The sequence below is a fragment of the Artibeus jamaicensis genome, unplaced genomic scaffold (assembly GCF_021234435.1).
Source record: "Artibeus jamaicensis isolate MK-2021 breed Jamaican fruit bat unplaced genomic scaffold, CSHL_Jam_final contig_477, whole genome shotgun sequence".
NCBI classification, from domain to species: domain Eukaryota; kingdom Metazoa; phylum Chordata; class Mammalia; order Chiroptera; family Phyllostomidae; genus Artibeus; species Artibeus jamaicensis.
The window spans coordinates 6532374-6546626 of record NW_026521854.1 but is presented as its reverse complement, the minus strand read 5'-3'; the positions used below and the strand labels follow the sequence as shown (position 1 = coordinate 6546626).

Here is a 14253-nt window from a genome sequence, read left to right as displayed (position 1 = left end):
TGAATGGTTCGTTGTTGTCAGACTTCTTTACAGTTCAACTTTCTGTGTTTTGGTTGCATTTTTGTTACTTGGTTGTGTGAGGAGGCACAATGTTCCCGCCTCCACTTCTGGCCTCCATCTTGGCCAGAAGTCCTTAACTTCTGGCCATTCTTTATTAGACTACAGCACGCAAGCAAACCAGGCTCTGCAGCAGGCTGGGAGCAGGACAACTTTCCAAAGCCCCAGCAGACTGTAGGATACAATGTACATAGCATGCAAACCCACCTGCTTCCCACACACTCCCCACTAGCTGGGGAAGCCCAGTAGAATTATGGCTCAGTACTGGGGACTCTGGTGGCGAACCTGTACCCCAGAGGCAGAGCTGCTTCTAGACTGTATGGTATTGAGTCTGAGGAACAGGGAGGGTAATGATGTCCCTCCCAGCCTGGGGGGTGCCAAGCTCACTTACACCAGGGCCACCATCATCATTCCACGAGCAGCAAATTCTTATCAGCCCACAGCAGCCAGTGTGACCAGGGGGCAGTGCCCCCTTCTTCCTCAGGCGCTTGGATAAGGATGCACCCTCCTTTCTCCTACCATTGTTCTGTCTCTGCTCAGGTCTTACGGACACCATCCCTCTGCCCATGGAATTATTTCCCCTCCTCTGGAGAAGTCCTATTTGGCTGTCAGATCCAGCTTAAATGTCCATATGGAGAGTTTTTTTCAATCCCCCAGATTAGGTATGGTCCCCCTCATCCCCTCGATACTCTAGAACAGACATTCCTCCCTCATGTCCTTGAGCTCAGCAGAAGCAAAGTCAACTTATCCAGGCATGACATCCTGCAGCAGGGTGGTCAACCCTTCAGGCTCTCAGGACACTTGTGGCTGAACATACTCAAATCAGAACAGTGTGATGCATACATACCACAGGTCAGGGTTGTCGATGCTGTTTTCTATGCTGAATTGTTCAATCTCTGGTCCCACCTGAGCAACAAATTTGGCCAGTTTCTCTGCAGTCTCCATGGTCTTTGTGTCAACTATAAAACAAAGCAACTGTCATGCATTGGTTCTGAGCTGCCACATGCCATGTGGACATCATGGGGCTGTGGAAACTGATTACGGAGACAGCCCCTCATGTCCCTCTCTGCATATTCACCCTTTGCCATATGACTCTGCAGCTCTGTCAGTCAGAGGTAGACTTTCCTCTCCCCTGAACTGGGACTGGCCCCAAGACTCCTGCTAGCCAACAGATGAGGCAGAAGTACCAAGCCTGGAGCTCAAAGGCTTTAAGCACCTCCACTGCCTCTCCTGGAGGTCTGACACCAACCTCAGGTGAGTCATACCTGGCTGGCTGCTGGAGGGTGGCAGGCACATGATCCAGTCACTCACATTACCCTCAAAGAGCCTCAGACAACCAGCCACTACCTACAAACACTTGTGCAGGCCCAGCCAAGCTTAGCTCCTGTGTGAAGCTACCATTTGGAGTTGCGTGTTCTGTAGCAATAGCTAGAACATGCAGCAGTTGGGTAGATTTCCCCCTTCTATGTTTCTGCCTAGTGCTGAGTGGGAAACACTGGTCAGGGGGTTGACATGTTGCAGAAGAGGAAGGCTAGGATACACAGAAGGGCCTAAGTTGGCAACTTCAGAGGGAACTTCAGGTCACCTAACCCTGAGGAGGGATCACAGAGACCTGGGGAGAGGAGATGGAACGAGAACAGTACAGCCCTACAGAATGTAAAGGATGAAAGAACGAAGAGAAATGGGGCTCAAAGCCCCAAGCACATGTGTAAGGCATGACCTGATGGTCAACAGCAGGATCTTGCAGTGGGGCACAGGCACTAGGCAGCAATCCAGGTTAGCTTCACCTTTAGGAGAGGAGGAAGGACAACACAGAACTCACGGGCTGCCCCCTTGAGGAAGCAAGAGGAGAGAAAGTGCCATCTTGTGCACCCATCCTCACCAGGTCCCTGTTGCTACTGCCCACTGCCCAGACCACTGCAGAGACCTGGAGATTAGAGATTCAGAGCTAGGGCCCAGAGGAGGAAGACAGGAGTAAGCACCCACCATCAGCAGACAGGCAGGGAGAAGAGCTCTGAGGGGCTCTGGATACATCTACTTCTGCTGGCTCGGGAGATGGGCCTGCAGCTTCTGAGCTGAGGTCCTGAGGAGAGGGCCCAGCTGGGTCTGGCAGGCAGTCCTTGGCAGCATCATTTCCATCTGGCTGGAAAGCGGCTGGCTTTTCCTGTGAAGAGCCTGGAGCTTGCCGAGTGTGGTGTTTCAGCCTGGTGCCTGAGGAAAGGAGGGTCTGGGTCCCAGTGGTTGCTCTTCTCATCTTCCACCCCTGGAGACCTTGAGCTCGGAGTAGCCTCCGCCGCCGTCCTGGAAGGAGCCTCCTCTTGAGGCTCTGGACTGCCCGGGCATACAGCATAGCCCGGACTGCACATTCTGCTGCCACTGGCTTCTGACCCATTCCTGGTGAGGTTTGGCTTATCCGCTGTGCTTCTGCCAATTTCAGCTTGTAATATTTATACTCCAGACTACTGTCATCAGACAAAAACCTATAAATTAAGACAAACACAGTGGGACATTGCTAAAACACCAGCACCACTAAATCACTGCTGCAAATACACTGGCAAACCCTTTCTGCACAATGGCTTCTCCACTGTCTGAGGCTCCACCTGGTTCCATTGAAGACCCAGAGCTGGGCCCAGGTCACCTATTTTGCCCAGAGTGATTACAGGGCAATCAGGACCTTTAAGCACTGATGGAATCCTCCTCAATTCCATCAGCAGCTACAAAGGACTTCATAGCTCTTGGGAGCTTAGCTACACAAACCAGTTACCCTGGAACTATGGAAGCATTCTCCTACCAGCACATGATAGATGTTGCTCCTGGACTCCATTTTCAGAAAGTGACACCCTTCAAAATGGTGACTGCTTGATAACCTTTCAACTGTATCGCTTACTCTAATAAGTACTGTATTTATGATGAAAACTTTTAAAAAGTTCTATTCATGTGAAGAGGCAATAAGGCAAAAGACAGTTTAACAAAAAGTAACAATAAATCACAAACAGCTGCTGTGACATATCCTTCATCTTACACACACTATTTACATGCACATCTCAATTCATTCTTAAACTAGCACAGCAGGGATGTGGACTTCTAAGACCAGCCATAGGTCTTAGTCCATAGGTCAAGTCTGCAGTAGGGATGGTGCTCAAAATAAATATACCAACCTCTGCTCTGGACACCGCCAGAGAAACATAAATGTTGCTTTGTGCTCTATGGGAGGGATTTGGAGGGCTGATATTTTCAGACCTACCAGTAAGCAGGGTCCTCCTTGAGATGAGCTCTCTCTTTAGGAGACAGACTGCCTCCAATGACACGAGTGACCAGCTGGTCGATGGTGTCCACCATCTTATGGTCTGCTCGCTGGGGGATAGCTAAAACATACAAAAGAGCTTTTCTGAGAAACATACTGGACCACATGGTGCCTGGGAAGACCAGAACAGAGTTACAGGCTTAGAATGGAGCCTAAGCACCCACCAGCAACTGAAATCCTCCTTCATGAGAGACTCGTGTTGAAAAGAGGAAAGTGGAGTGTTATTCTAGAAATCAATATATAAAATATCCTCACAAAAGCTATAACAGCATAACCACCAGGACAGAAACAGTTGCAGGCTTAGCATGACTGTACAGAGCAATGCATGTATATGTTCTACAGAAGAAAATGGTATGTGGTAACTCAATACCACTTTTTGTGTATTGCTTAACTTGAATGTTCACAATATCAAGGAGAAAATATATAGTATAAAATGTACTTAGGAGCCCTGGCTGGTATAACTCAGTGGATTGAGTGCGGGCCTGCAAACCAGAGGATCGTGGTTCGATTCCCAGTCAGGGCATGTGCCTGGGTTGCAGGCCAGTTCCCGGCAGGGGACTCACCAGAGGCAACCACACATTGATGTTTCTCTCCTTCTCTCCTTCCCTTCCTCTCTAAAAATAAACAAATAAAAAATTTTTAAAAATGTTTAAGATTTTTTTTTAGATTTTATTTATTTATCTTTAGAGGAGAAGGGAAGGAGAAAGGGAGAGAAACATTAATGTATGGTTGCCTTTCGTGCGCCCCCTGCTGGGAACTGGCCTGCAGGGAACCAGCCTGCAACCCCGGTATGTGCCCTGACTGGGAATCGAACTGCGATTGTCTGGTTCGCAGGCCTGCGCTCAATAGATTTTTTAAAAATTTAGTTTATTTATCTTTAGAAGGGAAGGGAAGGACAGAAGGAGAGAAATATCAATGTATGGTTGCTTCTGGTGAGTCCCCTGCTGGGAACTGGCCCCTGCTGGGAACTGGCCTGCAACCCAGGCATGTGCCCTGACAGGGAATCAAACTGCAATCTTTTGGTTTGCAGGCCTGTGCTCAAATTTTTAAAATTTTTGAAAAAAATGTATTTAGGTATAAAATATATAAAACATTTTTTGAGGTTGTAATTCCACATAGGAAGGAGGGAATAAAAGATATATAAATATGGAAACATAAAGAAAAAAAAGAAGCTATACCAGAAGGTTAACAGATGTTATCTATGGGTGATTTATCAGGAATTTTTTTTTGCTTTATCTACAAGATATAAACATACATGTGTTCTGTAATCAGATAACAGCCATATATAAATTTACAAAGAAACATTTCCCAATTTAAAAAGCCAGTGGGTCCTGGCTGGTGTGGCTCAGGGGACTGAGTGCTGGCCTGCAAACCAAAGGGCAGCTGGTTCCATTCCTAGTCTACATCACATGCCTGGGATGTATGCCAGGTCCCCACTAGAGGGCACGTGAGAGGCAACCACACATTAATGTTTCTCTTGCTATCTCCCTCCCATCTCTAAAATAAATAAATAAATAAATAAATACCCAAAACCCTTCAGAATTCTAAGTTCTGGCCACTGTGGTTCAGTGGACTGAGTGCCAGCCTGCAAACAAAAGGTCACTGGTTCAATTCCAGGCCAGGTCCCTAGTGGAGGGTGTGCAAACAGCAGTGGATAGATGTTTCTCTCTTTCTCTCTCTTCCTCCCTTCCCCTTTCTCTAAAAATAAATAAATATTTTTAAAAGATTTTATTTATTTATCTTTAGAGGGGAAGGGGAGAGCGAGAGAAATATCAATGTATGGTTGCCTCCTGTGTGTCCCCTGCTGGGAACTGGCCTGCAACCCAGGCATGTGCCCTGACTAGGAATCGAACCTCGATCCTTTGATTCACAGGCCCAAATAAATAAAATCTTTAACAAAGAAAAAGTCAATGGTCCCAAGCTAGGTGTTCACATAAATTATCTGCTGAACGTATGAAAACATTTTTTTTTACAGATTTCACTTATTTTTAGAGAGAAGTGAGGGAGATAGAAGAGAAACACCAATGTGTGGTTGCCTCTCACATGCCCCCTATTGGAGACCTGGCCTGCAACCCAGGCATATGCCCTGGGAATAGATCCTGAGACCCCCTGGTTCACAGGCCAGCACTCAATTCCCTGAGCTACACCAGCCAGTGTGTATGAAACCACTTTTTAAAGTGAGTTTCCTCCAATATGGCTGTAACTTACAATCCGCCAGCAACACAGAATGTGTGTGTCCTGAAATAATGACTGTTTAGTTTTTTTATATTTGCTAGTTTTACTAGCACAGAATGGTCTATTTGTTTACTTATTCAATAAAAATCATCCTTGAAATGGAGAGGTTTTCCAGTTTGTTCTGTGTAGTACCGTACTGCTCTCTTCTTGCCTATGTCTGAATTGTAGCTTTGAGCTCATCTGAAGTATCAGTGAGAACTCTACACAAGATAAGTCAGTCTTTCTATTCTCATGTTATTGCAAGTATTTTCCTTTTGAAATTACTTTTTCTTTTTTAAAAAATATTTTATTTTTAGAGAGAGGAGAAGGTTGGGAGAGAAACATCAATGTGTGGTTGTCTCGTGTGCCCCCCACTGGGGACCTGGCCTGCAACCCACACATGTGCTATGAGTGGGAATCAAACCAGCGACCCTTTGGTTCGCAGGCTGGCACCCAATCCTCTGAGCCACATCAGCCAGGACCACTTTCTTTTCTTTTTGTTATTGGCTCTCATTTTACAGAACTGCCAATTTTAGAGGAAAAAAAAGAGGTCTAAAGTCAGCAGCTTTCAGAAACAAACACAATTTGTGGGTCAACACAACCATCTCTAGAGAAGATGACCATAGTGAAAGAAAGTGGTCCCAGCAATCCTTCTCCTAAGACTATATATATCCTTTTAAAGGATTTAAAAATAGTAGTAATAATCAAACAACCAAAGATGTCATCCCAGCATTCCTAATATACTATAATGAAAACAATGGTTCAATCCTGGCCAGGTAGCTCAGTTGGTTAGAGCATTCTCCCAGTACACTAAGGTTGTAGGTTTGATCCTGAGTCAGGGCACATACAAGAAGCAACTAATGAATGCATCAATATGTGGAACAACAAATTGCTGTGTCTCTCTCTCTCTAAAATCAGTAAACATTTTAAAAAGAGGAAAAAATAGTGGCAGGACAGTGCCTGTGCTGTCCACCTGCTTTCCAGATAACCAAGGCTTGCAGATAACACTTACAAGGGAACGTAGCTCTGCACCTCAGAAGCCTGTAGTAAAAGGCAGTGTGATTCCAACACCAAGAGAAAAGTGAGATAATTTATGTTAGACCAATATCATAATGCAATGAGTGCTGTAGAAACACAGGGACTTTTAACAATTCTATTGAAGAGGAAGTACATGGTAATGTTTTCAGTACAGCAGCACTACATTGACAGGCTAGCCTATCAACACCACAAGGGGGCAGTGGTGGGCAACTTTAGGTTATGGATGACTTTTTCCTCCAGTATGGTTACACTGACTTCCTACTCTACCACTTTGGAGGGTATGCAAAGGGCCCGCTTTGGCCCTGAGTCTTTTGGAAGGCTTTCTCTCTGGGAGTAACTGTGGACATTCATATATGATGGGACCCTCAGTGCTTGTGCAGTTGGGGCTCCAAAACTGCTGGGTGTTAAGAGAAGTGAGGAGATTCAGGGACAAATGAGACTTCCTTACTGGGTTGAGGCAATGGAAGCAGAAAACCACATCAGGAGGGAAGAGTATATGCCCATTACCTATGTGCATGAGTTCTGGAATATTTGGGCTGAGAGCAGCCATCCTGGGAGCTAAGGCAAGGGATAAGGAACCTCAGTCAGTCATGTTTATTACTTCCTTACTGGTCTGTCCTCTCCCCTGTAAGCCACCTGTTAACTGTAGAAAAGTGAGCAGGTGCCTCTGTTACCTGGACTGACCTGGCTGATCCCTGTCCATCCCTCAATACAGATCAAATATGGCACCCCTTTGGCTTCCCAAATTCCCCAGGCTGGGCTAGGCTGGGACCTTTCCTATGTCCCCCTTAATCCCAGCACAGGAGGGGATTGTTTTGTGACTTCTTTCTCTTAGGAGCCTGGTGTCTGTCTCCTCAGAGACAGTGACCAGCATTTACTTTTCCTTCTAGGAATACCCAAGGCAGGACCCCGTTGGAGCAAGGTTTCTTCTTCTTCTTCTTCTTTAAAAAAAAATATTTTATTTATTTATTTTTAGAGAGGGGAAGGGAAGAAGAGAGGGAGAGAAGCATCAATGCGTGGTTCCCTTTCACATGCCATGTATCAGGCACCTGGTCCACAACCCAGGCATGTGCCAACTGTGAGTTGAACCGGCTTGATTCACAGGCTCATGCTTAATCCACTGAGCCACATCAGCCGGGGCAGAGCAGGGTTTCTTAACCTTGGCTGCAGAATGGTACAAACCCCCAAACGTGCAGGCAAAATTATGAAAAATATATGTGCATTTTTCATGTCAAGGGCTGCAGCTTTTCATCAGATATCCAAAGGAGTGTCTAAGGCCTTTTGTGGTAAATGGAAGATTCTTCATACATGCTTATGGTACGAATGGTAGACATGTGTACTGGCCAATGAGAGTTTTCTACTAAAATTTCTGATTTATCTCCAGTTGGCTAAAGAACTTCTTGTGAAAACCTCAAATAGAATAAGAGATATTACAAAAAAACATGAAAAGAAATCACAACAAATAGAAACTTTTGCTGCTTTCCTTACCATCACTCAGACCACTCAGAGCCTTGGCCTGAATTTCAGGTTGGGTAGGAGAAACGGTTTTCTCATCTTGAGTTGGCTCAGTTTCAGTTTTCTTGACCTGAAGTGGACACCCACTGCTGACCAGCCAGGCCTTCAGGTGATCTATGTACTCTCTCCCAAACAGAGTGGAGTCCTCAAAGTTTGGAAATGCAGCAGGAGAGGGAGCTATATCCTGGAGGCCAACGGCTTCTAAGATTTTCTCTTGCCGGAAAGAAGAGGCCAAGGAGAATGTCTGTCCCAAAAGAGCCAAAGACTTCCGGCACAGAGAATTGGTGGTCTCCAGGGCAACAGCCAAGTCCAGAGGGTTACTCAGGGTCTTCATTTTGATACTCAGTTCATAGGCATTGCAGGCCATGAGCAGGGGCGTGACACTCTTTAGAAGTCGGTCTTGAAGCCTCATTATGTACTTGTCAAAGGGCTTTATGATTTCAAAAAAGCAATTTTTGGTCTTCACAGCACCTTTGTCTAAGAGCATGTTTAAAAACTCATTATCAACTCTAGGTGTTTTCAAAGCAGAGTGCTTTAAAAATTTGATAGTAAAAAAGCAAAAATCTCTGTGCTCTGGTTTTAAGGAACATTTAAATGAGGCAAGCATTTTAGCACAGGTTTCAGTTTCAAGTTCAAAGAGAGTTTGGAAAAGCTGGGAAAATTTAACATCATCTTTTATAGTGTGGAATCCTGCCCATTTGATTATTTCTATCCCAAATCTTGAAAAAACATCAGACTTATCTATGAGGTCAAAGCTCATCTTTCTTCTTGGGAGCCGAACATCTTTCAGATTGAGCCCCAGAGGGATCTTCTGAGTGGGATATTGGATATCTTCTGTTCCTGGGTTTGTCCCTAGGGTCACATCAGAACTTGGGGTGGTTTTCTGGATTTGGTTAGTGCCCTGAGTTTTGGGTGTAATACGATTTACAGTGGGTATTTTTTTTGTGCTCACATTTCTTAGTGTGACAAGTTTCCCGAGCCCCGCTTTAGGTGTGAGCAGACCCTGAGACTCCCCCTTTCCTAGGAGGGCACCTTCCTGATCAATGATGTTTAGACCTCGGCCTCTGCCCTGAACTTGACTGCTGGCCCTGAGCACAGAGTCTGCCTCCCCTGGATGGTCCACATCATAATCTCGACTCTCTTTCTCCAAACACTCTTTCTCAATAAGCCGGGAAGACCCAAAGTCTCCCAGTAGTGCAGAAGGACCAAAATTATACTCCTGTGACCAAGACAATTCTTGAGAAACTGGGTGGCCAATGTCTTGTTCCCAAGAGCCACGGAGTGTAAATTTCCAGTCTGGAGAACGGAAATATCCCAATTTCCGGTGGCCAAAGACCTGGTCTCGGGAGTCAGAGTGGGAAAATTCCAGATCCCGGCCACATTCTTTGCGATAGTAGTTGTCTTCGCTTACAGAAGGGTTGCTTGATCTGAAGGAAGGTCCTGGAAACACATCACTTCTCAGGCTTTCTCTCCCGGCATCTCGAGAGTGAGCTACAGATCCTCCCAGAGTGTATCTGCTGTCACTGTGAATGTCATCATACATATCTGCTCTGACTCTTGGGAGTGTCCTTATAAGATCTGAAATAAACAATCCAAAAGGAAACAACAAAGGTACTTTAGACCAGAGGATGCAAATGAACAGTCCACAGACTACCAGCCAGCTGGAGTGCTTTATTTGCCTGAGTGCATTTTACAAATTCCTATTTGTCACCAACATTTAAAATGTGTGTGGCTTCCCTTAAACTACTTTTTATTAAAACAAAAAACAAGCAAACAAAAAAACTACAAGCTGTAGGCCTGCACTTGCCCTAATGATAGTGCACCAAGGCTAAGTAGCAGTGCCTCTTCCTCACTCAGATCTCCTGCCCTGGCTCAGCAAGCATCTAGTTTACAAGCCCTCTTTTAAATTCAGAGAAGAATGTCTGGTCCTCAAATAACCTGGATTTCTCTACTGTGACTGCAATACTTATGTATTTCTACCTCTAGCACAAAACACACAGGTTTTCTGAAGGTTGCCTGCCCTCCTTGCCTCCTAGTAGAAACTCTTGGCCCACAGTACCACTGAGGCAGGAGCCGCATTTGATGCTGTACCCACCACAACTGAGGGGGTCCACAGCTGAGCATCTGACCCAAAGCTGGCTGATATACTCTCTGGTAAAGGTCCACTGGACCAACCAATCCCCTGAAAAAAACATGATAAAGCAGACATAAGAGAAGGCAGAAACTAAATAAGCCATCAAAAGAGGCCACAATGGAAACTGAATAGTGCGTGCTTTTGTTCTCCTGTGTAGAAATGAGGAAGACAGGACCTTATATCTGCATTTGTTTATTCATGTACAAACAAACTCTGTAAGAACATATAAACATAAGTAACTAAGAGCCTCAGGGAGACTTTGCATAGAGTGCCTTTCTAACTTTTGAATCAGAATCTATCACCTAGTCAAAAAGTCAAATGAAAAGGAAGCAAGAGATGCCATGAGGTTGTAATGGGGTGAGGCCAAAGGAGTCCAAATTTTATATAAATCCAAGTTTTCTGCTCAACAGTACTTACTGAGCCCCTACTGTGTGCTCTAGGCACTGAAGTTACAGCAAGGAAAGGAGACAGCCAAGTCCCTGCTCTCCTGGACTTGTCACTTGAGGGAGCCAACAATCAATCAATAAAAATTCATCAGGTGAGAAGGATTTCTGCCAAGATGGAGGCGTAGGTGGAAATACTTTGCTTCCTCACACAACCAAATCTAAAAACAACAAAGTTTTAACAATAATAAACGCAACCAAACCACAGAAAATCGAACAATACAGAGTCCAAAAACAACGAATCGCTCAGCTAAACCAGTGAGAGGGGCAAAGCCAGCAGCAGAGTGGGTCGGGCAAAAAAGATCCCCGACCCGGGCAGCACGAGGCAGCCGAGGGAGCGGATCCCAGGTGCGGGGTAGCTACAGGCGGACCCAGGGAAGGCGCGGAGCAGCTGACTGTCTGCGGTCACGCATTTGCGTGTAGATAAACCAGTGAAGAGACGAACATTGACACAGACCGCACACGCTGCAGGGCAGCAGGCTCGTACATTTGCGCTCAAATAAACAGGCGGGGGCGAGCAGTGAGGCAGACCGGGGAGAGGAGAGGACCGCCATTGCTCCCTCTCTGACCCCGCCCCCACATACAGCATCACAAACCAGCGACCTGGGTGGCCCCGCCCTGATGAACACCTAAGGCGCCTCTCCTCGTATGTAACAGGCACAAACAGATAAAAACATGGCTCAAGAACAACTCAGAGCCCCAGAGACAATAAATCTAAGCAATGAAGAAATAGCCAAACTTTCAGATGCACAGTTCAAAACACTGGTGATCAGGATGCCCACAGAACTGGTTGATTTTAGTCACAAATTATAGAGGAACATATGAAAGCTAAACTAATTGAAATGAATGAAAATGCACAGGAAACCGATAGTAATGGAAAGGAAACTGGGACTCAAATCAAGGGAGCAGATCAGAAGGAAGGAAAAAATGACCAAACAGAAAAATATGAAGAAACAAGAATTCAAAAAAATGAGGAGAGGCTTAAGAACCTCTAGGACATCTTTTTTTTTTTTAATTTAATTTATTTATCTTTAGAGGGGAAGGGAAGGACAGAGGGAGGGAAACATCAATGTATGGTTGCCTTTCGTGTGTCTCCTGCTGGGAACTGGCCTGCAGGGAACCGGCCTGCAACCCAGGCACGTACCCTGACTGGGAATCCAACCGCGATTGTCTGGTTCGCAGGCCTGCGCTCAATCCACTGAGCTACACCAGCCAGGGCTCTAGGACATCTTTAAACGCTCCAACATCCGAATTATATTATAGGAGTACCAGAAGGGGAAGAGGAACAGTCACGAGTGGAAACTTTATTTGAACAAATAATAAAGGAGAACTTTAGTTCTGGCAAAGGAAATAAACTTCCAGGAAATCCAGGAAGCTCAGAGAGTCCCAAAGAAGTTGGACCCAAGAAGGAATACACCAAGGCACATCATAATTACATTAGCCAAGATTAAAATGAAGGAGAGAATCCTAGAAGCAGCAAGAGATAAGGGGACAGTCACCTACAAAGGAGTTCCCATCAGACTGTCAGCTGATTTCTCAAAAGAGACCTTACAGGCAAGAAGGGGCTGGAAAGAAGTATTCCAAGTCATGAAATCCAAAAGCCTACATCCAAGATTGCTCTATCCAGCAAAGCTCTCATTTAGAATGGAAGGACAGATAAAGTGCTTCTCAGATAAGATCAAATTCAAGGAGTTCATCATCACCAAGCCCTTATTATATGAAATGTTAAAGGGACTTATCTAAGAAAAAGAAGATAAAAAAGATGAACAGTGAAAGGACAGCAAACTCACAATTATTAACAACCACACCTAAAACAAAAGCAAACTAAAAGGACAGCTATATCAGGAGTGAACCATAGAAATGAAGATCACATGGAGGGTTAGCAACAGGGGAGTGGGAGAAGGAGAAGGTACAGAAAATAAGTAGCATAGACAGTAGATAGAAAATAGACAGCGGGGAGGGTAAGATTAGTATGGGAAATATAGAATCTAAAGAACTCGAGACACGTGTTCATGAACTAAAGGGGGGGTGGTGGGAGAGGGGTGTACAGGGTGGAGGGGAATGAAAGGGGGAAATAGAACAAATGTAATGGCATAATCAATAAAATAAAATATATATATTAAAAAAGTTTTCATCAGGTGAAAGGAAGTGCCAGTAAGAAGCACCAAACAACTGGAAACTTGAAAAGGAAAGCATTTTTAGAGAAGCTGGTCAGGGAGGGCAGCTCTGACAATATACTGAAAAGTAGAGGCCTGGCAAGAGAGGACACACTGTGCAGTTATGGGGGAAGCCTTTTAGGAAGAGGAAGCATGGGGAGAAACCCCTGAGATGGGAGCAGCAAGGGACGAATATGCCAGAGGGAACAAAAGGCAAAGTGGTAAGAAGGCAGCTCCTAAACTCTGCTGCATATTGGAGTCCCTTGGGGACCCCCAAGCATCCTGATTTAATTAATTAGCATGAGGTGTGACCTGGGCATCGGGTTTTTAAAAGGTCTCCAGATAATACTAACGTGCAGCAAATTTAGGGAGATGCAGACGGATCTATAGGATCACGTCAGGCTCTCAAAGAGATGCTTGAGTATTTTGAGTAAGATGATAAGCTACAGAAGAGCTCAGAGCAGGGGGGATGACCTTACTGGCTATTGTGAAGGGAACAGACCAAGAGGGATAAGAGTAAGTGTAGATGTTATAACAATCTACTGGATTAATCTAGGTATTGATGGCTATTAATGGCATGGTGAGAGAGGCAGCACTTGAGGTAGACTGCTGGTTGATTTCTGCACAATAGAATTTCCTGATGCCAAGGCATCAGAAAAGGCACAGATTCAGAGAAAGTCTAAGCAATGGACCATGTAGCTCTAGGACACAGAGATGGTTCCAGAACCATCTAACATCCTGCTTGGTTTCTAGTTCACTTCTCCCCAAACGTTCCTGAAGTAACAAGATATGTATTGGTGTTTGAGTCTCTAGATATAGATACCAATGTACCCTGGCTGGTGTGGCTTAGTGGATTGAGCTCGGGCCTGCGGACCAAAGGATCACGGTTCAGCAGGGGATGCATGAGAGGCAACTATACATTGATATTTCTTTCCCTCTCTCCTTCCCTTCCCCTCTAAAGATAAATAAAATCTTTTAAAAAAGATACCAATGTTTGTCTCCATATATACATAAACATACATACACACATATGTGTGTGTGTACATACAGACATGTGTCTTTGTGTGTGTGTATATACATAAACACTGAGGTACTGAGGATTACATACTGGTAAAAGAACTGAACTGTGGGGGTTAAGGAAGCAGCTAAGAAGATTTTACATTTTACTCTTAACTGTTTCTTAATTCTTCTAATCTTATAATAGGTATGTTTCTATGTACTATTCATATAATTTTTGAAAACTCATCAATTAGTTTGTCCAGGTCCAAAGCATGTAACAACAGTTATCTCTAAAGCAAGCACTTAAGACACACACATCCAATATTGAGAAACCCTCTTCCACCCTTCCAAGGCTGGCTCAGGGGCTGGTGCAGCCGCAAAAAGCACAGCCCC

General features: G+C 44.9%; 1 protein-coding gene across 11 annotated transcripts in view; it reads right to left on the bottom strand.

Moving 5' to 3' along the window:
• Window positions 1-14253, bottom strand: part of SUGP2 (SURP and G-patch domain containing 2) — a 43721-nt gene that overhangs the window by 25830 nt on the left and 3638 nt on the right. For all 11 annotated transcript variants that reach the window (XR_005082042.2, XR_005082043.2, XM_037142120.2 and 8 more), the window contains 4 exons: window positions 8102-9706; window positions 3302-3422; window positions 2044-2537; window positions 905-1016 (listed from right to left, as the gene is read on the bottom strand). Coding sequence is in view for 9 of the 11 variants with exons in the window: in XM_037142120.2 (XP_036998015.2) it covers window positions 905-1016; window positions 2044-2537; window positions 3302-3422; window positions 8102-9706 (2332 nt within the window). In the remaining 2 variants the exon portion in view is untranslated. The remainder of the gene's footprint in view (window positions 1-904; window positions 1017-2043; window positions 2538-3301; window positions 3423-8101; window positions 9707-14253) is intronic.